Source organism: Hydra viridissima, unplaced genomic scaffold (genome assembly GCF_058129835.1).
Source record: "Hydra viridissima isolate aposymbiotic clone 2 unplaced genomic scaffold, HvirCarnegie_v1 scaffold_9, whole genome shotgun sequence".
Classification (NCBI taxonomy): Eukaryota; Metazoa; Cnidaria; class Hydrozoa; order Anthoathecata; family Hydridae; genus Hydra; species Hydra viridissima.
Genome location: NW_028324308.1, coordinates 17,218,934 through 17,243,266, shown reverse-complemented (window position 1 = coordinate 17,243,266; position 24,333 = coordinate 17,218,934). Strand labels below are relative to the sequence as shown.

Here is a 24,333-nt window from a genome sequence, read left to right as displayed (position 1 = left end):
CAACTCGTGCAAGAATTGAAGCCACACGATCACCTAACAAGGCGTTGGTTCGGTCAATGGGCCCAATAAGACATTGTCGTTGATACCAATTTTCATGAGCGAATTTTGTTTAGCGATGAAGCTCACTTTGATTGAATGGCTACGTCAACAAACAAAACTGCTGTATTTGGAGTGAAGATAATCCTCAAGTGTATGTTGAGACACCATTACATCCAGAAAAACTGACTGTTTGGTGTGCTTTATGGGCTGGTAGAATCATTGGTCGGTACTTTATTCAAAAACGATGGTGGTAAGAACGTTATAGTAAATTGTGACTGCTATGAAGCCATGATTACCAACTTTTTCATTCCTCAATTGAAAAACCATGATGTGCAGGAGCTGTGGTTTTAACAAGATAATAAAAATCTCTCATTTTTTAGATTTCTTTGAAAATAATATTAAAATTTTTAACTTCTTTTAACCATAAAATGTAAAATATAAGTTTTATGAAAAAACTGTTTTTACTTTTTAAATAAATAATCATTCTAATTTAATATTAATTAAAAAAGGGCACAATATTTACAAAAAAGTTGTGAGGGGTTTAATGCCATTTTTTGTTATTGTTTTGAGTCACTGTGCGTCGTTTCTAGGTGCCAAAATAAACTTGGTTAGCAAAAAATTTTCTTCACTGCAAAAGCTAGAGTTAGATATCTAGTTAATATAATTGATCAATCTCTTAAAGTTTCGTAATTATCCGGGACACAGTTTTTAAATTCCGAGACAAAACTTATGTCCCGATTTTGTCATTTTGTCAAAATTTATGCCCCGAACTTTATTCCGGGATAATCGTTTCCTTTGTCTCGTTATTTTTTTTCCGGGAAATTTCTCGTCTCGTTACGCTTTTCCCGGTTCATTTCGAGAAAACGGTTCCGAGACGCAGACGCTTAGTAATTGCAATCGAGCTGTAACATAAAATCCGAGCTATATCATAAAAAGTTAATATACCGGTTATTTTTTATGACCGCACTAAGAAAATGGAATGGGGACTGCAAACTGAAAGGGTTGGATAAAAGGTGACAAGTGTTCGCCAATTAGCTCTCTCAAGCAACATCAGATTCGTGATTAAAGTACATGCCACCATCTCCTTGAAAAAGCCTTTAATTTTGTTGGCTTTAGTGATATAGGATATAACTAAAGAAGATTTATACAAAGTATATCGTTTCCCATAATCCGTAAAAGTTAATTAACATGGCAAGCATCGTTCCTGGTGATGATGCACAACTTTCTTTTCCTTTACCGCCAATTTTTTACTACCAACACTATACAAATGAAAACATAAAGAATGGTTCAGCGCCTAAGCCACCAAAAGTTATAGTTGGAGAATATTCGATGTACGGACATGTTTTCAAGGTAACTTGCTAGAGATCATGAATTTACATATTTACATATTCTGTTTCATAGCTAAACTTAATTAATAATCATGGCTATCATTCATGTAAGTTTTTTTTTGTACATTATATGTAAGAATTATTAGTTACTTTTTGTAGTAAAGTTTCCCTTGGTGTTAGGGAAGTTTTTCTTTAGAAAATTTCAAAATTATAACCAATTAACCTTTTTTCAATAGACAATAATGCAGTAAAAACAGTATAGCAAAAAGAGTAATTTATTTTCCCAATTACGTATATAAAAATTTTCAAGAAAATATGCAGGATGCAAAGATTTACAATGCATACGTTATATGATATTTCATGCTAAACTTTTCAGACAGACGATCAGATTATTCAACCATTAGAATCTCAAGGAATAATGCGTCTTTATTCAAATGAAGAAAACTTTGGTAAGTACATTATATTTAATTTACTAAAAAATTTAAGCATGTTTAAAAATTGCTTTAAAATAATTGAGAATTAGTAAGAATTAAAAGTAAAAGAATACTGTTATTCTGTTACTTGGTAGTAGATGATAAGGAAATCAGCCATATTGTCTAAATGCTTAACAGTCCATTAGTAAAAGATAATCTTAAAATTAAAAAAATGATAAATAAAAAAAGGGGTAGTTAAAAAAAGCCTAAGTGCTGTTTAGTACTGTGAGGTGATTCATTGAAGTTTTGAAGATTCATTCATTGAAGATTAATTCAGTGAAGTGATATAGAAACTGTCCTTAGCATGGAAAGTATGACTTTTGTAAAACCATTTAAATGTGTGAAACTTGAATTCACTAGAATAATATTTTGAGGCTCTTCTCAAGGAATATTATTACTAGTAAAGTGTTTAACAGAAAAAAAAAAAAAAAATGAAATAACTAAATAGTTTTTGCAAATACATACTTTGAAATAAAAATATTCTGTACATCTTTTTACAGAATGTGTTTATATTATTACACAGATTACATTATTTCAAGCAAGATAAAGTATATATTATTTTTTTTATTTTTAAAAATTACACATATACAGACAAATACCAAGTTACACTCTACTTGCCCCTCATACAATCTGTTATCGAATTCTTTTTTTGTTTAAGATTTTTAAAAAGTCATTTTGTTGTACAAATTTGGCTCAAATAGTTCCATCTCATGCTGTTAGCCACAAATTAAGATGAAAATGAAACTTCTATTATGAATTTAATCTAATTTTTATCATTAAACTTATACTAATGAACTCTTTAGCACTTAAGTATAGATTTGGTACTGTGAATATGAAAAAAGTGCTCTGATTATTTTTTACACTTGAGAATCTGTTGTAAACCTAATTCCAAATTTATTTTTGTATCAGCTAAAATCACTAACAAAATATTTTCAGGATGGTCAAAATATACATTTCTTTTTCATATCGGATCCACCATACTCTTATCTTTTTTGTAATCATTTCAAAAATTACTTTTCAGTTTAGCAGGTAGATTTTATTTTTATCTTAAACCAATTAGAAGTGTATACCATGGTCAAATGGTAAGCTAATGTCCTTAGCTCCATACAGGATTCCATTGAACCATTAATGTTTAACAAATATTGTTGCCTAAAAACACTCAATTTATCCAGATAGTAGTTTTTATTTAAAACTCTTTGGAATGTCCAGATACTAAAAGAAATATATGTATAAAACTTTTGAACTGGAAAAAATGTATTCTTCTAAGATAGCTTGGAAACAACATTTTCTTTTTAGGTAGTCTTCTTGTAATGTTTTAAATTTTTTTCTTTTATCCCTCCTTCTGATGCAAAAAAGTCCTTGAAATGCAGATAATTCATTTCCTGAATCATCTTAGAGTTCTGTTTGTCTTTTCTTCTGTTCTCTTTTCAATCTCTTTATATTCACTTTTTTTGATTCAAGTTTGTTTTCATATTTTTAAGTCCTGGAGAACAGTATTTACAAGAAATGAGGCAGATTTGATCTAAAATCCTTTCTGATCATATGCCACATAGGGTAAATTTAAAATCTCTTTCTAGTTTAGGCACTCACAGTTACCTTTTTCTTAAAAATTTGCAAGCATCCAAGTTCTTCACTAAGTTCTTTTAATGCAGTCATCTTCTCTTGTGACTTTTTGATATTCTTGTTTATGGATTTTAGTTTTTACAAAATCTTATTTATGTTTTCTGATAGGTTAAAAATCCTTTCATCAGAAGTTTTTGCTGAATATTTTAAGTCTAACACTCTTAAAATGTCACTCTAGTTTGAATCTATCCAATTGGAAAGATTCAAGCAAGAATAATGCTTAATTGTGGTTTTGGTTATTGTCCTTAGACAATAACCTAAACCACAAGGATTATTTCATAACATTTTTTTTGAGAGAATATTTTTTCTAGTTTCATGGATAAAAAAAACACTTTGCAAATAGACTATTTAAGTGTTTTTATTATTTCTAGACATTATTATGAAAAATACTTAAATTAAAAACAACTCCAATAGTGAACTAAGCTGAAAATGAAAGATGTAAACCTTACCATTATGTATAAAATGTTACCATTTTATATGAAATAGTATGGTTCTATGTAAAGTAAGTAAATGCTTAACTAATGTTAGGTTCAACTGTCTAGATCACATTGTTGAAATGAAAAAACTAAATCACTCAATACTTGTCAATTATCTTGAGTTACTTGATGTAATGATTGATGCCCCAGCATCACCTGAAGTGAGTTTTTTTAAATTTATTTGATTTTCCTGATTCGATTCAACATCGCTAAATTTGTAATTATATATATATATATATATATATATATATATATATATATATATATATATATATATATATATATATATATATATATATATATATACATACATATATATATATAAAACACCCTTCATTTAGTAGGCAGTTGTTCCTAGAAAGTACAATAGTAGGAAACTAGTTTTATCAAAGGGTGTGTTGCGGACTGATAGATAAGTCCAAAGGAAATTTTTTTTCTGATGTTGTTTCAAATATTCTTTTATTTTAGCGGCAAAAAAAAATTGAAGAAATAAAAGTTTTATTTATAAATCTTCATCATCTTATTAATGAGTTTCGTCCTCATCAGGTATGTTGTTGTAGGTTTTACTTTTGTGGTTTCAAGCTATATGCCAGCAAGCAAACTATTTTAAGTTCATGTTAAAATGTTTTTTGGTAATATATTTTTTAGGCTCGTGAAACACTTCGTGTTTTATTACACCGACAAAAGCAGCAGACTCTTGAAACTGTCGAAAGATTACGAAAGTAAAATTTTATAACCTAATATTTTGTATAAAAGATTTTAGGTAAGGGTTAACTTTAACCTTCTACATTTTGAAGTAAAGAAAAATGATAATTAAGCCACAAATATCATTTTTACATTGCTGTTAAAACCCAAAATTAATAAAAGAAGAAAAAAGCAATCTTTAATGGGAAAAAAAAGTTTAAATATACCATTTTTTTTTAATATTAAATTGAATAATGTTGCAGTTACTGTAACTATGGTATAACAACAGCTCCACCAAATTTTAGGAATGCTCAATTAAAAATGGCTTGCAAATTTGTATTTAAAGTCCTCAGCTATAGACTTTGTTAAGTTCCTAAAATATTTTGAATTTCAATCTTTCAAATTTTAAAATCCAAACAAGTTTTTCTTGTTTCAAAATATCTTGTTTTGAATATAAAATGCAACCAATAAAGTGTTTGTTGTGTTAAAGCTACCAATCAATTTTAGTGTCTCTGGTGATTGAGAAGTTAATATATAGATAAATGTAAAATAGTAAACAAAAACTTCAACAAGAATAACAATTATTACGCAGTACTGATCACAAATTTATATTTACAGAATAAAATTAACCAGTCTGCAAAATGAATTGAAAAAATTTACTGAAATAAATTTTAATGCCAATCACTGGAATTAGTTGATTGATCTCACTGCGTTACAGAACCTCCTACTAAACAACATTTTACAATACAAGAAATTCAATTGTTCCTAGACAATTCTGTTAAGCCAGATATTCTGGACTTCCCATTTCGTTGAGTGTAGAGCGAGCTGTTAAACTAGTATTAAAAGCATTCCATTACATTTACAGGTTTGAGAATCAACACAGCTGCATTTTAACAAAATTGCTTAGCAGAAAGATGTGTCAAGCATATATGCCAAAAGGACATTATTTCCATTCATATGATAATATATTTGAATAAATTCAAAAAGTTACTAAATTAGATAAAAAAACTTTTAATAAATTTAGAATTATAAATGATAAAAATGGTGTTTAGAAAACTTTTTAACATATACTCCTATCTGAAAGTTTTAATTTCCGCAAATAGCGCCTTTTATGGCGTTTTTGTACAATCACAATTTTCTTTAAAGTTAAATCTGCTAGCCGTTTTTTATCCAAAATCACTAAAAGTTTTTGAGGTATCTTATTTCAACTTCCTCCAACTACTGCAATATTATGCAATAGGCCACGTAAAATCGACCTACCCTAATGTGTACATGTATATATATATATATGTATATACATGTATGTATATATTTATGTATATATATATGTATGCATATATATACTTATGTATATATATATGTATGTATATTCATCCTTACTATTGTTCGAAGCAATTTTCCTTCCCCGTGAATTTTTCTTAACAAACTAACGAGCTCAGTTATTCGAAATTTCGGTTATTCAAAGTAAATTCTTATTCCCTAAGGAAGTTCGAATAACCGGGAGTTTACTGTATAAATATATATATATATATATATATATATATATATATATATATATATATATATATATATATATATATATATATATATATATATATATATGTATATGTATATATATATATATATATATATGTATATATATATATATATGTATATATATACATATATATATATGTATATATATATGTATATATATGTATATATATGTATATGTATATATATGTATGTATATATACATATATATATGTATATATATATAAATGTATATATATATATAAATACTAATATATATATGTATATATATATATATTAGTATGGCATTTGGGGTGTACTTTTTTACTTTCGATATTTAGGACTCTAAAGTTAACCGTTACCAGATTTTATTGTTCATACTTAGGGGTTAAACCACTTAATATCACTTACTAACTTCAACAGAAGTATCAAATATATAAATAAATATAATATAATGTTAGTTGCCCATAGATATGGTAAGGATAAAGTATTTTTAATGCTTTATTGTTGTTTCTACTCTAACCCTTCAAATTATAAATATTAACGGGTACAACTAAAAAATGAGACAAAATTATTGTATTACAAAACTTTATGTATTGCGAATGCTTCTTAAAGCTTTTTTTTAAATTAAAATGCTCTTTTCAAATATACTTATGATTTTATTTTAACAAAATTGTCTAAATGCTCAACATTCCATTAGTAAAAGATAATCTTAAAATTAAAGCAAAAAAAATAAAAAATAAAATAACTAAGAGCTGGTACACACTTTTAACAATAGCATGGATAGCTTAAAAAAATTATTGTAAAGTTATTTTCAAGAGAACTATTATCTCGTGAATAAGCAGATTCTCAAGAAATTCTGTGATGCGGGTGCACTCTATATCGTTCGCTGAATCTTCTAAAGCAAACAAATCTTTGAGTGAAATGTAGAAGTAGACCGAGAAAAGAAGACAGCAAAAGGATTTAGAATCATCGAAATTGACGGTCGCAAAAAGTTTGGTTACATGATTAATAGCTGCTAGCAATATCCATTATTCTCAAAATACATTCGTCCTCATCCATCTTCGAACTTCAAGCATTCAGTTTGCATCCAAACATGAATCTAACTAATATTCTAAAATTTCGATCAATCAAACATTTTTTGGGTTTGAGCAAATGAGCAAAAAAAAAAAAAAAACGCAAAAAGTGTATGAAGAAGACCTAAGCGCAAAAGACAAGTTCTTTGAAGTAAGATCACATTGGCCTTGAAAAATATTGATAAAAAGCTTCCATAAAATTTAGTCAGTTTTGTGCACAGAAGATTAAATATCGTAAGAAGAAATAGTGTTGATGCTTTCGAGACATTTTGAATAAAGTTTTATGTTTTAATTTGAAGAAAAAAAAAAAAAGATTTAAATTTGAATAAAAATTGACTGAAAAAATCATGCTACATATTTGTCTCGTTTTTTAGATGACTCGGTAGTTAATAAGCTGTTGCAACACTTGTGATCGGTTTGTGACGTATATTTCCAGTCAGTTTCTTTTCTAAAAATATAGAAACATCGATAAAGCTCGCTTGCTGTTGGAGTCTGCAGGTGACTTGCTTCAACAATCTGCACCTATCCAAAGCGAATTGCAGACGACGAAGGTAGTATTCTTAAAATAATATGAAATATTTTGTCCTTCATTAAAAAACAGAACAGTTTCTAATGTTAAATTAGACTTAAGTAGAGTGAAAGCTGTTGCGTAGAATTTTTTTAAATGCCACTACAATATTTGGTTTTAATACCAGCCTTTATACTTAAGGAAAACGATCCATCACCAGAAGATCAGTTGAAGGAGTTGTATTCGTTGCGAGAGAAACTGATGTGCGACTTGATCGACGAAATTTCGTAATCATCATTAACGAAACGTACTTCGAAATTTTATTTCAAAATTCAATGCTGTTACGTAAACGCTCTGTCCAATTGTCAAATTCTTTGTGCAATTGTCCAATCTGTCATTACAAACACACTTAAAACGACTCAAGAAAAGTTTAAAAGATCGTTAGGAAAGTGACTTTGCATAGACTCGCTTTTTCAGGTTTATGTAACTTGAAAAATATTAATGTCATTTTTAGCGTGTTCAATCTCGCAATGTTCCCCGCATATGCGTTTATCGTTTATTTATATAATCAAAGATTTTCTTTGAACCCACTAGCGCTGTTGTGGAAGATGTCTTAATTCAACTGTCAATTCAAAAGCTTTTGTGTTACTGGTTCTTGAAATAAACGTCTTGAAAAATGACAAAGAGTTTGAGTAAAAACATCACAAAGTTGATCAGTGATCACTTTTTAGTAATATAACCACGAAATGTTTACAAGACAACTTTTAGTGGATGAAAATAACTATTCTAGGATTAAAGTCTTGCATTCAAATGGAGCATCAATATTAGGGGGGGGGGGGGAGCTGATTTTTCACGATGCTTTTGAGCGAAAAAGTTGCGCCTCTATAAATAATCAACTTCTGTTAAACATTTCACCGACCTAGTGTTATGTCTTCTGTCCTGGCAAGGAACGTGAAATTTCAAAAATTAAGTAAAATACCCCAATTTTTTTTTTTTTTTGAAATGTTTTTTAAATGTCACTTTGGTGTAGTTTACAAAATTTGCGCCTATGCACAGTGGGCCAGATATATAGGATATGGTGGACAAAACCTAATTATTACCCAATTGCTCCCCAAACCCATTTCGATATATAAATAATCATTATACATGAAATAATATTTATTTTTATCAAGAATATTTTAGTTTTTAATAACAAAATTACAATTAATAGGCTTAGTAAAAATTTTTTTTTTAAATCAACCTTCTTTTCAAAAAATCAAACAAGAAATTGTGTTTAGCTACAAAGAACTAGAAGAAGGTGGAGCTGATTCCCTCAGCAAAGCCAAAACTTCACTGGGGATTTTTTTAAAACTCTTACTATTTTTGTTATGACCTTTTCTTAATGATGTTATGACAGGATCACTAGATACAAGTAGTCTGTTAACCAGGTCGCGGTTTGTGTCTATTCTAGAAGTCTTTCTACTGAAATCTTTCCTAAACTTTTTAAAATCCTTGTTGCGGGCCTCTTGTGCCTCCTCTGACATCAGTCCAATTGGCAAGTACTGTCTAGCAATGATGGCATGACCATGAACTAAAATTTTGTGTACTGATTGTGACATGTAATACCAGGAATACTTAGATATGTAAAGTTTAAGAGCAGTAATACAAAACTCTTTAAACTTGACATTATCAATTTCAAATCCAGATGATAAAGTGACTAGAATGATGTAAAAATAAAATAAAAGAGTTTCATCTACTTTCAAAATTTTGGCAGTTAATTGATAGTCTGCAAAGGCTCGTCGGGCGGTGTTTCCATCATTACTGGTACCTACAAATTGCATATATGTGATAGTTAACCTGATGATTCATATACAAGTATTTATGTAATTTCACTTACCAGATCCTCCACTTTTTGGGAAATCCACAACCAGTCCCATTTGATTCATAAATTCTGTCTGGATACGTTTCTTCACTTGCTTAACATTTTCCTTATCTTCAATAGCTCTAGACTGCCACTTTTGAGTTTCCAGCTTGTATCCAATATGTAATACCATTTCAAAAAACCTAATCCAGGAATGCAGGCTAGAAAGACCATATTTCAGTTCTAAGTTACTAGCATTGTCCAATTTCAGCACCATTTCTAAGTTATTCATGATTTTTGGAGACACACCACACACAGAGCAACATTGAGTTGAATTAGTCACATCAGACAGAATAGTTTGAATTTTGCCATCAATCATGGTCAGTTCTATAATACTTTTGACAACCAGTTCTTTTCCACTAAAAGTAACATTAAAAATACTACATTTTTCTATTTCAGATTCTAAATATTTTGCTTCTTCTAGGACAACAGCTTTGCTTTCTTTTTGAAAAGAAAATCTTATTGGACGACAATAAGCAGTAGATGATGGCTTGTCATTACGCCATAATAGTACTTCTTTATCATTGCAGAACCCACTGAGTTCTAGTGGTGCTAAGCAAGTAATGAACAGAGATTCTTCTTTTTTTAAGTTACGATCTCCAGCTTCCTCACTACTCACTTGCTTGTACACGCTTTGCCCATTAGCCCCATCAAACCCGGCCTTGCAACGCAAAGTCAACCGGGTCAAACAATCCAGCATTGTGCTGATCACAGGAGCTTGCACCTCGCAGAGTCTTTTTACTGTATGTTTTAGTAATTCTTGTAGTGGTATTTGTGCTGAATAATCATCAACAAAGATGTTCTCTGGATAGCAGTTAGCTTTAGACAATCTTATGTTGTTGTATGAAGGATATATATGGCAATCACGTTCTTCAGCTCCATTTCTGATAAGTTGGTAGGTTGATTTTGACATGCCACCATCTATAATTAATGCCAGACCTTCATTAGGTGTATACTTTTTAAATTGACTAGAAGGTTCTGATATCTCAGCAACTTGCTTGGCAGCCTCATAATTAAACTCATTCCTTAATTTAAGCCTTGCTGAGTGGAGCAACTCATCAGTAGTAAAATTATTTATAACATCATTGAGTCTTCTTCTTTTGGTTTTGTCAGATGCGTCTTCAAAGGAGCAACTTGGTCTTCCACCAATATTATGTGATTGACTAGAATTATCAGACTCAGATATATTATTACTGTATGTAGATTTAAAGTCCTGAGCCAACCAATTTTTATTTTTACTTTCAAACTTTTTATTTCCCCGGTTTGCATCCTTCCATTTCTTTTGATATACTTTTAAAAACGCAGCACATCCAGTAGAACCCAAATTCATAGAGACTAGAATAGCTTCTACAGACATAGAAAATGATTTATCACCAGGCTTTAGTTGGTCATGCCGTATACGTTTATGGACATCACTAATCTTCATATCAACTACAAAAAAATGATTTTAACGTTATTAGTGCAACCACTATAAAAAAATATAACATAAATATGGTCATTATTTTCATTTCAGCTACATTTAATTAGGCCAGTATAATAAGCACAGCACCTATTATTACCTAAAACCAAAAAAATAGGTTTGTCGCGAATAGCATTTTACGAAAATATCTTTTTTTAAATGTTTACCAAACTTAAAGGGGCAGCTAAGAGCAGAATTAAACACCACCAACAGGCTATACATATATTGTATTAACTTATTTTAACATTAATAAGCGGTTCCAGCAGGTTCTAAACTATATGCGTCACTTTTAATAGAATATTTTAATATTATAAATAAGAATCTTACCTTTATATTTCAAAATGAAACTGTGAGTTTAATACAAGACCTTGGAATTTGTTGTGGCATTTTTCGTAAAGCTATAAAATTAAATTTTATTAATGTGTCAATTAATTTCGCATATGTTAAATAATTTAAAGGTTATTCGTTGTCATAGTTATAGGTGATATATCTATTAAAAAAATTAATAAATGAATTTCTAAATATATTCAATTGTAATTGATAATTGTACATTTATGATGTACTACCAAACTACAAATAATGTTTTAAACCATTTATTATGCTCTTATATACATAATATACTGAGTAGTTGGAAGTATTTCGAATATTTTTTTTTGAGGTTTTGTCTACCACCTGGCCCACTGTGCTATGTATGGTTGATTACAATGCAAAATTTGACGCCCCTCGGACAACATGTTCTGGTCTGGCAAAAAGCCATAAATTACCCATATATCGACGAATGCACTGTTTTTTCATTATTTGATCAACATTTATTAAACATAAACCAGAATTGTCATTTACTCGCATACTAATAAAATGGAAGAATTACATGCAAGAATTAAGAAATAACCATTCAAAACTAAAAGTATGAAAATGTGTGTTTTGTTAGGTCTATAGGTTTGCACCTAAATTTCAGATTAGAGCAAATAAGTCCATCCCGTTTGTTATGACCATACACTTTCTTTGACGCCTCTGTAACCAATTTTACTGCACTTTCCGCAGGATGTGTGTGGCATGGAAACTTTTTAAAAGTCCAGTAAATTGGTATTTGATCTTCCAACATTTTTTTCAAATCTTCTATAGTCACATCATTCAGTATTGTTGGTGGAGTTACTTTGCTGGATGAGCAGTCAATTAGTTCGATGTATTCATTTGCTAGGAAGTTTATTTTTGGAATACCGAACTTTCTAAAGCGTGTACACGAAATAAATGTGAAAGAATAAGCGCGTCATTTTTTTCAGGGGTTGTAGTAAAACCTTTTTAATTGTTTTGTATTTTGTTACAACGTGTTGTGATTTCAAAAAAATATGTAAGTTTTTGGATTTAACTTGAAATTAGTTTTAAAAACGATAAAAGAAGAAAACGTAAGAGATAAAATTATGAACAAATATTTACAAAATCCTAAAAGTAGCTACAATTCGATAGCAAAATCGTTGCAAATACATTCATACACCGTTAGTCGTGTTATTCAACGTTTTCCTCAAACAAAATCGATCAAACACAAATTTGGTGGTAAAAGAAAAGAAGGTTTTAAAGATATAAAACTAGTTAGAAAACTGGTTAACAGTTTTAAGAATAACCGAAGCCTTTCACTAAGGGAACGCGCAAAAATATATAGGTTTTCTCATAGTTTTTGTAGCAAAAGTTAGAAACAAATATGGTTTTCATTCTTTCAAAGCACAAAAAGTGCCCTACCGTTCTGAAACTCAACAAAAAAGTGTAAGAACCGCGGCAGAAAGTTGTATGACAATTTTATTTCTAAAAATTTCTGTATTATTGAAGACAATGAAACTGATATCAAGTGCGATCATCAGCAAATCCCTGTTGCTGTTTATTATATTGCCAAATATAGAGGAAAAGCAGATAAGAAATTTAAATACACAAAACATGACAAGTTTGCTAAAAAAGTTTTGATTAGGCAAGCTATTTGCAGTTGTGGCAAAAAATCAGCACTTTATATTTCTTAGTCCACACTTTCTGGTCAAATATATGTTAAAGAATGTTAAATGAAACAAAAAAGCTTTTTACCTCTCATTAAATCACACAATAACAGACCTGTGTTCTGGCCTGATTTAGCTTCAATTCATTATTGTAAACTAGCTATGGAATGATATAAAAAGAATAATGTGAAATTTGTGCCTAAAACAGAAAATCCTCCTAACTGCCCAAAATTGAGAGTTGTTGAAAAATACTGGGCTATTATTAAAAGAAAAATGAAAAAAACAAAACAGCTTTGCAGAAACATTAAAGATTTAAAATATCATTTAAAAAAGCATCAAGTAGTTTTGATTCTTATTCTGTGCGCAAGGTTATGGGTACCACTAAAGAAAAAGCTCGAAATTTTATTAGATTCCCACAGGAATAATTAATTTTTTTTTCAATGTTTGATCTTCTCATATTATTGTATTAAAGTTATTACTTGGTTCAAAATAAAAACGGAGGAGTACTTCTTTTTTTTAGTTGTTTTTCTACTTTCACATTTATTTCGTGTACACGCTTTAATCTCCAATCGTCTAATCTGATTCTCGTAAATACTTTCATATATGACCAAACTTGTTCCTTAAGCTGATGAAACATTACCAACGTAGCTAGATCTTGGTTCTTTCACTAAGGAATAGTGTTTCTCTACAGTTGCTCTTCGGTAATATTTATCATCTTCCTTTTTTGTTAACAATCTTTTGTCACATCGGCCGTCGTAGTAAAGACCTGTTAAATGATCAATGTCCTTTCTCTCATTTTAAAGCTCTTGCAATTTTCAATACCTTTCTCTTGCAAATTAGTTCTTATCAATCACTAAGGATGTATCCGATTCAGTGACTAGGCCAACTTTGTGCAAAAGCCTAGAAGCTAAAGCAGCCGTGGCTTGAAGCGGTACCCCAACTCTTTAACATATCTAGACGGTATTTGTCAGTTTCCTTTGCATTTGCGAAGGAGATGAAGTTAACTGTCCGGGATTATAGTCCTCATCTATTGACTCATCATCTTCTAAGAACATTGATGTTGATGAGGGCTCATAACCATCAGGCTGAGATGAGCAGGGTGTAGTAGATTTAGAGCTAAGAAGGAACTCTTTGTCTTCCTTTTAGCACGTGCTTGGGTTTTTCTTTTTTCTTGCAAATCGAACGATCCAATGCATTTTAAGCACTTTGTTCTCTCATCAACAAAAAATATCTGCTCCTTATAGGAAACCTTGGACTCCTTTAGTTCTTGTGATATGTATAAATCAAATCAAGAATTCGTTTCTTTAAAACTGTCGGAATAGAAACATTAGAATACACCATTTGCAACTATGCAAAAAACTTGCTCTGCGATGGAAGAAAATAAGGGTTCCTTGTTACTAGTTGCTTCAGATCCAAAAACGCCATTTTTCGTAAATGATGCATTTAACAACATCCTCTTTTATCGGGAGCATGCGGGCAAAATCTGTTGGTTATCCGAAAATTGGGCAGTTTAGTACTCATCGCTTTGATAATTGTAAGGGTTTTGCCATCTTTTGTTGCTTACTGCTAGCTAAATTCACGACAAGTAACAAAAAAAGATTAATAATTGATAATCATTTATTAGTGATAAATGATTAGTGGTTACTAATGATAATGCTAACCTGGAAAACCTGCTGTTAAAGTAATTGTTAATATACGTTCACATCTAAGTATACGTTCGCATCTAAGTCGGAAAATTTGTCAAATTTCAAAGTCAAAATAGCCGCTTCGACCTTTGCAAAGGTCAGAAAAAATATAAATTTTTATAATCATTTTAAAACTTTTTACAACGTTAATGTATCGTATATAGTCGCGTAATGAAGTGTGAGGCGGGATTTCTTTTTCTGTCATGTCCCGTTTGTTCTATCAGTGTAATGGCGCGGGGATAGAGTGCAATGGTGCGGGGATACAGTTTAATGGTTGCGTGACACAGATAGTGTGACAACAGCGATGTGAGTGTGAGAGTAGCGCAGATATAGAATATAATACGATGAGGTAAAGCTGTCAGTGTTTTGCGCAAATGAGATAAGAGCGCGGTAGGAGTTCGATAGGAGCGCCTTAGGAGCCTGAAACTTTTCAATACCAATTTTTAACGCTTATAGTAAAAAAAATAATACTGCCTTAATCAAAATGCATACAAAAATAAAAATACTTACAACTGGTTTTTCTTCTCTTACTTACTTTTCTCAATAGATTTTCTCAACTATCTCTCATCAATAAATATTCTGTTAACATTAACTTATTCAAATAACAATACTTTAATACAGGTACTGACGCATATATAAAGTCACTCAAATATCTTTTCTTACCAACTCTTCTCATAAGGTTCTCTTTAAGATTTCCATAAACTCTTCTGATAAATTCTCTTCAAAATCTCCAAATATTCTTTACTCACAATGTTCTCTTGAAAATCTCCGAAAAACCTCTCCAAAAAAACTTATCCATAAAAAATCTCCCATAAAAAATCTCAGAAAAAAACTCCCAAGACTTTCTCAAACGCTCCGTTTTCTACCGGTCCGCAGATATTTTTTAAAATTTCAGACAATGGATTTCTTTTACAGACAATGGATTTCTTTTTCATCAAGTTCGTTTAGTATATACTCATGTATTAGTCACGAAGCTGTTGTCTGAAAAGATTTAAAATATTAGAAAAGATTAAAAAGAGCGAATTAAGAATAAAATGTCACATTAATTATTATAACATTTTAAACAATATATTTCTGATTAGAACAAAAAAATCATCAAAAAAAAAAAAAAAAAAACACGTTGAGATTTTACCTCAAAGAAGGCGCAGATAATTATGGTTCCAGTATTCTGCATTTTGGAGTCAGAGCTTTTGAAACAATTAACAAAATTGGCTCCAAACAGGATATTAAAAAAAATTGTGTTAATCTATTCGCGCATGAAAAAGATTTGATTTTGAAAAGAAAATTTCAAATGAAGCAAGAATTCAGAAACCTGCCGGCAATCATTGTTGATGAACCTAGAGATGGTGGATATGGTACCACCACAACTAGCAATGTTGCAAGAATTGAGTTCATAACTCTTTCATAATAGCTCAGAAAATTATGGAGTGCCTGAGAGTCTCATAAAAAATCTCTCTGTTTTAAGGGGAACTTAATCTTGTGGCTTCCACAGATAGACTCTGAAAAATTGTCGAAGTTTGAAAAGCTACTTATAACATCTACTTTAATTCTATAAATGTGTTGCATGGTACCACTTTGCACCCACGATTCACAAGATTTTTAAGCATAGCAATATAGTTATTCATCAGTACATCCATCAGTAATTCCTATTGGAATTATCTGTGAAAAAGAGACCAATCATAATAATCTTAGAAAATTTATTATGAACCAGGCAAGGAAAAACTCATGAATAAAGATGAATAAAGAATGAGATGCATGATGCTTTTTTTAGACTTCTTGACATTAGTGATCTTGTAATCCAGAATAAATCTATTGCAAAACGAATGCACAGAGTCTCCAGTCAAAAGTAAATTGTCAAAAAAAATATTAGAGCTTCTAAAAGTATCTTTATTTGAGGAAGGAAACCGCTCAATTAACAAGGAACAAAAAACCTCTTATGGCTTCACTTTTTGTTTCAATCTTCTAATCGTTAAAGTTATGACATCATACAACATTAAATATTTCCTTATACTCCAATATTTTAATACTATGTTTTTATACTGTATTTTTTGAACAATATTTTAAACGTAAAAATTACTTCAGTGAATTTATACGAATTTTAGATTAAATTTTCATTGTTTTAGGCAAAAATTCATTAAAATCTGAAACTTTTGATATAATTTTGTGTTTACTATTTAAACATAAGAATTAGATAAAAACACGATTTTGTGAAAGATTTTTCAAGCTTTATTTAAATTTTGTGACTACTGTACACAGGTTTTTTTTACATTATTTTCTTGGAATGTGTTAAGTACGATGCTAATTGCTGACATGCCAATTTTGGCTGTTAATGTATTTGAAATGCAGGAGTTAAGGAGTTAATTCGTTTTTCTTACCACTATGTAACATGAATATTCTAAGTTTTCATCCACACGATCTAAAATGAGAGGTTCAACGTGCAAAGGAAGCTGACTTAGTTAACTTCACATCTATCCATCTTTGACATCACACACATCAATGCTTACACGATGATCAGAATTGAAGAAAACAAGGCTTTCTTGCGAGACCAGCAATTTAAACGCAAAATAGTGATGGGAATTGAAGACATTGGGAAAGAAGGAACAGCGAGCTTAAAAACGGAAGAATAGGTTGCTTAAAAGACTTTCAGAGGAAAAGGGAAAAGATGTTACTATAATCCATAAGCATACTGACCTCTCAGTACTAACCAGCAGTGATTGTTCAGAGAAGGAAGACAACCAATTCTTTCCAGTGCCGATGAAATCGACATCAATTCTGCCTAAACAACTTTGCTTGAAAACTATGGATGCTGTTTCGTCATTAGTAACCTCTGCTCTGGCAGCCTCTGCTCTGGTAACCTCTGCTCTGCTACTGGAATAAGTGAGAAACATTCATTTCACATCCTTGCTGTGACGAGAGTTAGTGAAGCAAAGAACATTGCTTTGTTAAGGAGTAGCGTGCAAAGAGCCAGAAAAAAACATCGATTCAAAAAAGTAGCTGATGGTAAAGAAAGCTTCCAAGTTGATGGTCCATTGTTAGTCCATTTTAATGGGAAGTTACTTCCTGCAATAAATGGTAGCCCAGAGAAGGAAGACCTATCGCTATCCTTGTCTCTAAATAAGATATTGAGAAGCTTTTGGTTGTGCCAAAAGGTTAAACAAGGAACAGAGAAACTTGTTTCCGAGGCGGTTGCAAATATTTTGAAAGATTGACGATTGACAGAAAATCAATAGAACATGTGCTTTTTGGAAAATATATTGAGTAAGAAGCTGCTTTGACTAGCATGTAGGTATCATATACTTGAGGTGATATGTGCAAAAGTCTTCAAAAAGACATTTGGAGGTAGTACAACTGAACCGGATGTGCTGTTATTCAAGCGCTTTAAAATGTTTTGGCGAAAAATAAGATAGACAGAATTTAGTAAATACCACGATATTTGACTGGAGCAAAATCTAAAGCCTTTAAAAGAAGAAGTCATCACATTTTGTTTAAATATCCTCCAAACAAAAGACAACTCAAGATATTTGCCACGTGAAGATCACAAAGACTTTCTGACTCTCAACCTTATCTTCCTGGGAGGAATTCCCCCATAGGATAAATTTTCGTGTTCCAGGAGCTTATCACCATGCAAGGTGGATGTCTAAAATAATCTACATCATGAAGATTTATCTGTTCCGTCATCAATTCAAGCTTACTAAGCATGAAGCAGATTAATTGCAGAATTTGCAGTCTTTACATCCTTGGTTTGCATTAAAGCTTGGGTTCAGTGTCCCAATCCAGCAGACGAAATCTGACTGATCTGGATTTCATCAAGCTTCTTATTGATTATAAGGATGTGTCTCCCTCCGTTTCTCAGAGTGCATTGAAAACGATTGGCCTACATCTTTGGTACCGTAGTGCAGAACTCATTGCTCTGGTTCTCCTTTCTCAACGTGTCTCAGTGGATGAAAAAAACAACCTTGCTGCTTGCTTGAGGCAGCTCATGGAGAAATCTACTAATGATCAGAAAGAAAAAAGTCGCATCCGCAGCACAAATAATCCTTCAGCACTTTCTAATGTGACATTAAAAGATTATGTGACATCGTCATTGCTCATCATTCTTCTTTAATGCACATATGCTTTCCACATATTTTCTCATGAGTGATGCTTCCACCTGGCAACAATCTCCATCCTTTCAGAAGGTAACAGCAATGGTCTCTTATTTTCAATGACTGCACCGAGCGGAGAATTGATTCAACACATGACTCAACACATCTATCACCAAATCAAAGAAGGGAAATCAGTACTTGCTCCATATTGCTGAACAGCATCGCAAAGAGTTTTCAGATGGAAAAAAATCAACTGTGCTAAAGAAATCAAAACATGAAGACCTTCAGGACTCAGAAAAATCAGACTAATAAACTTTTAAAGGGTATTTTTAAATGGAGTTTGTCTGCAATACAGTTATTTAACTAGTATTATTATGCTGTTTAATCCCTGTTGTGTTATATAATTGGTTTTTGTATCTAAAAAACAGCATTTTAAACCTTGCGAAATTTTCATTTAATGCAACTGCCGAATACCATAGAACACGAGATAATAAGTGCACTAAGGAAGTATTTATAAGAACCCAAATGGTGTGAAATTTGGTATATACATGTTTTAAATCCCAGTGAACCAAAAAACTAAAATGCTTATGATAAAAAACCAGCTTTGTCTTTTTCCATTACAAAGTGAACCACCCTGTATATATATATATATATATATATATATATATACAGGGTGCGTAAAAAGTTTGGGGCCATTTTTCTATAAAACTTTAAACCAGGTAGACGAACTTTTTACGCACCCTATGCAGTTTTTCAGATTTTACATGTAACCCCATTTGTAAACAATGCTTCTATTGTTTTTTAGGAAAAATGTCTGAACTCAGACCTGCTACTATTTGTCTATTTGAGCAAGGAAGAAGAGTGAAAAAAATTGTCCAACTTCTAAACATCAAACATCACCTAACTGTATCCAAAGTCATTAAGCGATATCAAGTAACTGGGAGCTATAAAGACAGACGGAGAAGTAGACGTCCTCGGACTGCCAACACTCCAGCTAAACGGAATAAGATCTTAGATTGAATCAAAAGAAACCCACGAACACAAAAGAACTCAACAAAAAAAATGACCAAAGCTGTTTGAATTTCTGATGGATCAGTCCGAAATATTCTGAAAGGAGTCGGACTTAGAGCCAGGAGTTACAGCTCAATTACTTACAGAAGAGATGAAACGAAAACGTTTGAACCGATGCAGGAAGCTTGTGAAACGTTTTGGTGCTAGGCGACACCGAAAAATTCTATTTTTTGATGAGAAATGGTTTGATGTTGAGCAAGCTTATAACAGTCAAAATGACAGAAGTTGGTTTAAGAAACCCCTGCTTTTCGAAAAAATATTCATTTTGCATTAACAGAAGTCACAGCAAGTGATGGTCTGGGCAGGAAGCACCCACAATGGTAAAACTCCTCTCTTCTTTGTTCCACATGGAGTCAAAGTTCGTGGTACTGAATATCAAGCGATGCTTGAAGAAAAACTTTTGCCTTGGACCCAGCAGCATTTTTGAGATGAAGAATAGATGTTTCAACAGGACGGTGCACCCTCTCACAAAGCTATACAGACTCAAACTTGGCTGGAAGAGAACTTTCCCGATTTTATCAAAGTTGATATCAGCTCTCAGAGACAGATTGGAGAGTAGCCATCAAACTCGCCAGACTTGAACCCGTTGGACTACTCGCTTTGGAGTTTTCTAGAGACCAAAGCTTGCATGAAACCCCATTGATCGATTAAAGAGTTAAAAAAGACCTGATTAAATCCTGGAAAGAAATCCCAATGGAAAAACTTGCTAAAGCAGTGGATGATTTTCCTTAGAGGTTAAAAAAGTGCATCCAGGTAGAGGGAGGACATTTTGAGAAAAATGTAAACAACTATGTCTGAAGAACTGTGTACGTACATTCATAACCTGCGTATATACATTCATAACCTGTTTTGCAAACGAAATATACTGTGTTTTGTAAATGAAATACTGCGTTTTGCGAAATGGCCCCGAACTTTTTACGCATCGTGTATACATATATTTTAGGGTGATGACTTTTTGATTATTTTTCTCAAACAATGTTTCCTGTAGCACGAATGAATGAACTTATGGACTTTTGGCTATTAATGACTAAAATGACGTTTATTCCATTAAAATATTGAAAAAGGTCACGCACAAACCACTTTCATATGTTATCTAAGTAGGCATTTTAGCATTTTATACAATTGTATTAACATTGTATATATATATATATATATATATATATATATATATATATATATATATATATATTAGGGTGTCCTAGAAAAAAAAATTTTTTTGAATTTAATATTGTGCACTATGTCAATCCTCCTTATTTGGTCCCAGTAGATCACCATAAAAATATCCGGGCTCAAAGTCACTGTTTAACTGAAGGTGTTTTAGAAGAAACTTGCATATAAATTTTAATGAGGTTTTTTTCCATTTATTTATTGAAATTCCGGTAGTATTCAATATTTTATAAAAAAGTCAAATAAAATTAAATTTAATCATCCAAATTATTAATTCTGACTGCTATACTTACTGCAACTTTGAAAAAATTTTATTATTATTTAATTTTTTATTATAATTGTATTGTTTTAAAATGTTTTTTAAAATGAAATACTAAAAAATACAACAACAAAAAAAAAAAAAAAAAAAATTAGGTGGTGCAAAAATTATTAAACTTTTGTTGGAAAAAATACATTTCAAAAATAAAAATATAAGCATAATGTGCTTTTTTTATCTAAATATTCTTCAAGTCTTGTTTAGTGGCATGTTTAGACACCTTCTGCCGGTTGTCTAAAACCACCATCATCGTGTCTTGGAGCCTGTCTTCAGAATGTGTCCTTCCAATCAAATCCTGCACCAATTTGATGTGTCTTTCAGCTCTGTCATTAACAACTGCTCATTGACCTGCACTGGACACAAATGTCTTGAAAGATTTATTGTTGAGATTTTTCTCAAAATTTGACATTCCTTCTTCCTTCCATGAGAGAATGTCATCTTTGGTTATACCAAGATGAAGAAAAAAGAGATAAGACTCCTGAGAGACAAAGTCTGATAGCTTTGAGAGGAGACAGACCTGTGTAAAAGGTTTTGGTTGTTCTTTGTCAAAGCTCTTCATCTCTGGAACATCATATTTTAATAATTCTACAAGAATATCTTTCCTCTCTTTCTCCTCTAAGCGCTGGTCAGCTAAAGCAAAGATAACACACTGTGGTGTAAAATACCAAGTGTGTCTGAGAGCACTAAGATTAAGAGCTTTGCCAATCTTCTCGTACTTCTTGAAATAAAGTGAGTCTTTCATGATCTGCGATCAAATCTTGAATGCACTAAGATGATTGGATGGAGCCTGTGCTGCCATTGGACTCTTTAAAAAGAATGAACAGTGAAAGATCACTATATAATCTGTTGCATCCTGTATCATCTTATTCTCATTGATACTGAGTTGCTTGTTGTAATTCTTGGTCATTTGCATGGCTAACAGATACAATGAATCAGCCATAAATCTTGCTTCGTGATGAGCACCAGGTTGTAGAAATCTGAAGTTCAACAAATCTGCTCCAAGGTAAAAAGCTACCAGTTGACATAAATACTTGTAATCCCCTCTGTCAAAAATATTTGCTTTTCAGAACTCCATTGTTTCATTTGCAAGATTGTAAAAGGGGGTTCCAAAAGCAAACTCAGGTCTGTTCCAATCAAATTTCTTAATGTTGGCCAATGTATTCACATCTTTTTCAATCTTAGACCAAAGATCTTGATATTTTTTGTATAAAGATAGACTGGGTCCCTTTTTTTCTCCCTGTAATTCCATCATAACATGATGAACATGTCTTTCCATTATATGGTGCCTAAATTTATTATTATTTTCATTTTCTGTCATTAAAAGAAAAGAAAAAGAATGCCTGTAATTTATATAGTAAAGCAATATACCTGCACATTAGCCAAAGAATTGGACAAGGTAGAGAATAAACTGCAATATTTCTAATTGCACCATCATGTTTTCCAGTGTTTGAGCGAGTTGTGTCAGCACAACAAGCTATGATCTAGTCTTTTAAGTCATAATATTCCACATGACTTTGGATACCCAGTGCTTGATCTTTCCCTTTGGAGGAGGGTACTTCAAGTATTCCCAGAAGTAAGTCAAGTGAGTGGGTCTCTGGAGACGAAACACTAATTGCCAACCTTTCTACTGTTTCCGAAATCTTTACCTCTGTCCTGTACTGCTTGACCAACTTTGTGTCAAAGTGAAGAACAAGTTTTAAGCCCCTTACCTTATCCAGGTTCTGCTCTCTCACTATAAGTGCTTCATTCTCTATAATTTCATGGTTTTTTCTTGCCATCTGTGACTTAGAAATGTTCAAAATTTCAGTATCTACTCCCCCAGCTTGGAATAAGGAAGACAACATTGCTGTTTCAGCTCTCACACTAACTTGATACCTAAAAAAAAAAACAGAGCATTGTCATTTTTTAAATTATGTAACATTTAAGTTAATTAAACTTGAAGTTTTATATATACTTTAAATATACTTAACTTTTTTATACATAAACTTATTTACCTTGTCATAAATGGAATCCTCTTATCCAAAACATCATTCAGACTGAGTTGAAGACAAATCTAGGTTGAATCACACGACTTTTTTTTTTTTTTACAGTAGGAGTTTCAAATTCTGAACCATAATCTGTTCCAATACACCCACTGGAGAATTCCTGCTCAAAATTTTTCAAAGCTTCTTCTTCTGCTGCTTTTTCCAGTAACTGACCTTTTTTTTTTGTTCAACAATTGCTTTCAGTCTCTCCTGCTGTTGCTCTTCTTCTTCCATCTTCCTCAGTTTACCACCACTGCATTTAAGTTTGCCTGTACTCTCCAGAGGACATCTAATTTTAGATGACAATTTTTTTATTGCAGTTGCATGACTCTGGTTAATCCAGTAAATTCTGTGACAAACTTCCCCACCTGTTGGAAGTCTATTTGGAGAAAATATCTGGAGAGGGTACCCCAACAGATAAAGAATTCTTCTTCTACTAGCTTTTCCAACATGCCCTGCACTTGCCATATTTAATACTATTCTCTATATTATAAAATTCAACAGAATTGATCACAATTAAATGTTATATTACAGAAATGATCACAATGTTTTTATATATATTTTACATATATGTAAAAATTGTTACAATTAAATTTATATTACTCAAATTAGAATTAAGTAGCAGTATACAATATATACTGCTAATGTTTTTCAACATCCTAATAACTGATATATTATTACTTAATATATTTGCAGAATTTTAATCATAAAATGCAAAAAAACCTCTGTAAACTCATTAAAATTTATATGAAACATTTTTCTAAATTACCTTCTTCAGCTTAACAATCATTTTTAGCCCAGATATTTTTATAGTGGTCTACTGGGACCAAATAAGGAGGATTGACATAGTGCACAATATTAAATTCAAAAATTTTTTTTTTTCTGGGACACCCTAATATATATATATATATATATATATATATATATA

General features: G+C 31.4%; 2 protein-coding genes and 2 pseudogenes across 4 annotated transcripts; 1 reads left to right on the top strand and 3 right to left on the bottom strand.

The window, feature by feature from the left end:
- Positions 1–24,333, bottom strand: part of LOC149884326 (uncharacterized) — a 395,582-nt pseudogene that overhangs the window by 242,988 nt on the left and 128,261 nt on the right.
- On the top strand, positions 982–8,396 carry LOC145193221 (mediator of RNA polymerase II transcription subunit 7-like). Of its 2 annotated transcripts, XM_090098832.1 has the most exons (8): positions 982–1,081; positions 1,147–1,389; positions 1,744–1,816; positions 4,006–4,100; positions 4,408–4,485; positions 4,588–4,661; positions 7,672–7,762; positions 7,921–8,226. In XM_090098832.1, exons 2-8 carry the CDS (start codon positions 1,228–1,230, stop codon positions 8,008–8,010), a joined length of 663 nt encoding a protein of 220 aa, XP_089954958.1. In that variant the 5' UTR covers positions 982–1,081; positions 1,147–1,227; the 3' UTR covers positions 8,011–8,226. The 2 variants fall into 2 exon arrangements, 1 of the variants encoding a protein (XP_089954958.1); XR_016455951.1 differs by having other exon boundaries at positions 1,005–1,389; positions 7,586–7,762; positions 7,921–8,396.
- LOC149884333 (uncharacterized) lies at positions 8,781–11,750 on the bottom strand. 2 transcript variants are annotated; one of them, XM_090098921.1, is made up of 3 exons: positions 11,406–11,750; positions 9,596–11,050; positions 8,781–9,526 (listed from the first exon to the last, which is right to left on the bottom strand). In XM_090098921.1, exons 2-3 carry the CDS (start codon positions 11,043–11,045, stop codon positions 8,997–8,999), a joined length of 1,980 nt encoding a protein of 659 aa, XP_089955047.1. In that variant the 5' UTR covers positions 11,046–11,050; positions 11,406–11,750; the 3' UTR covers positions 8,781–8,996. The 2 variants fall into 2 exon arrangements, with proteins under 2 accessions (XP_089955047.1, XP_089955048.1); XM_090098922.1 differs by having other exon boundaries at positions 9,596–11,750.
- Positions 22,273–23,459, bottom strand: LOC149884332 (uncharacterized; annotated as a pseudogene).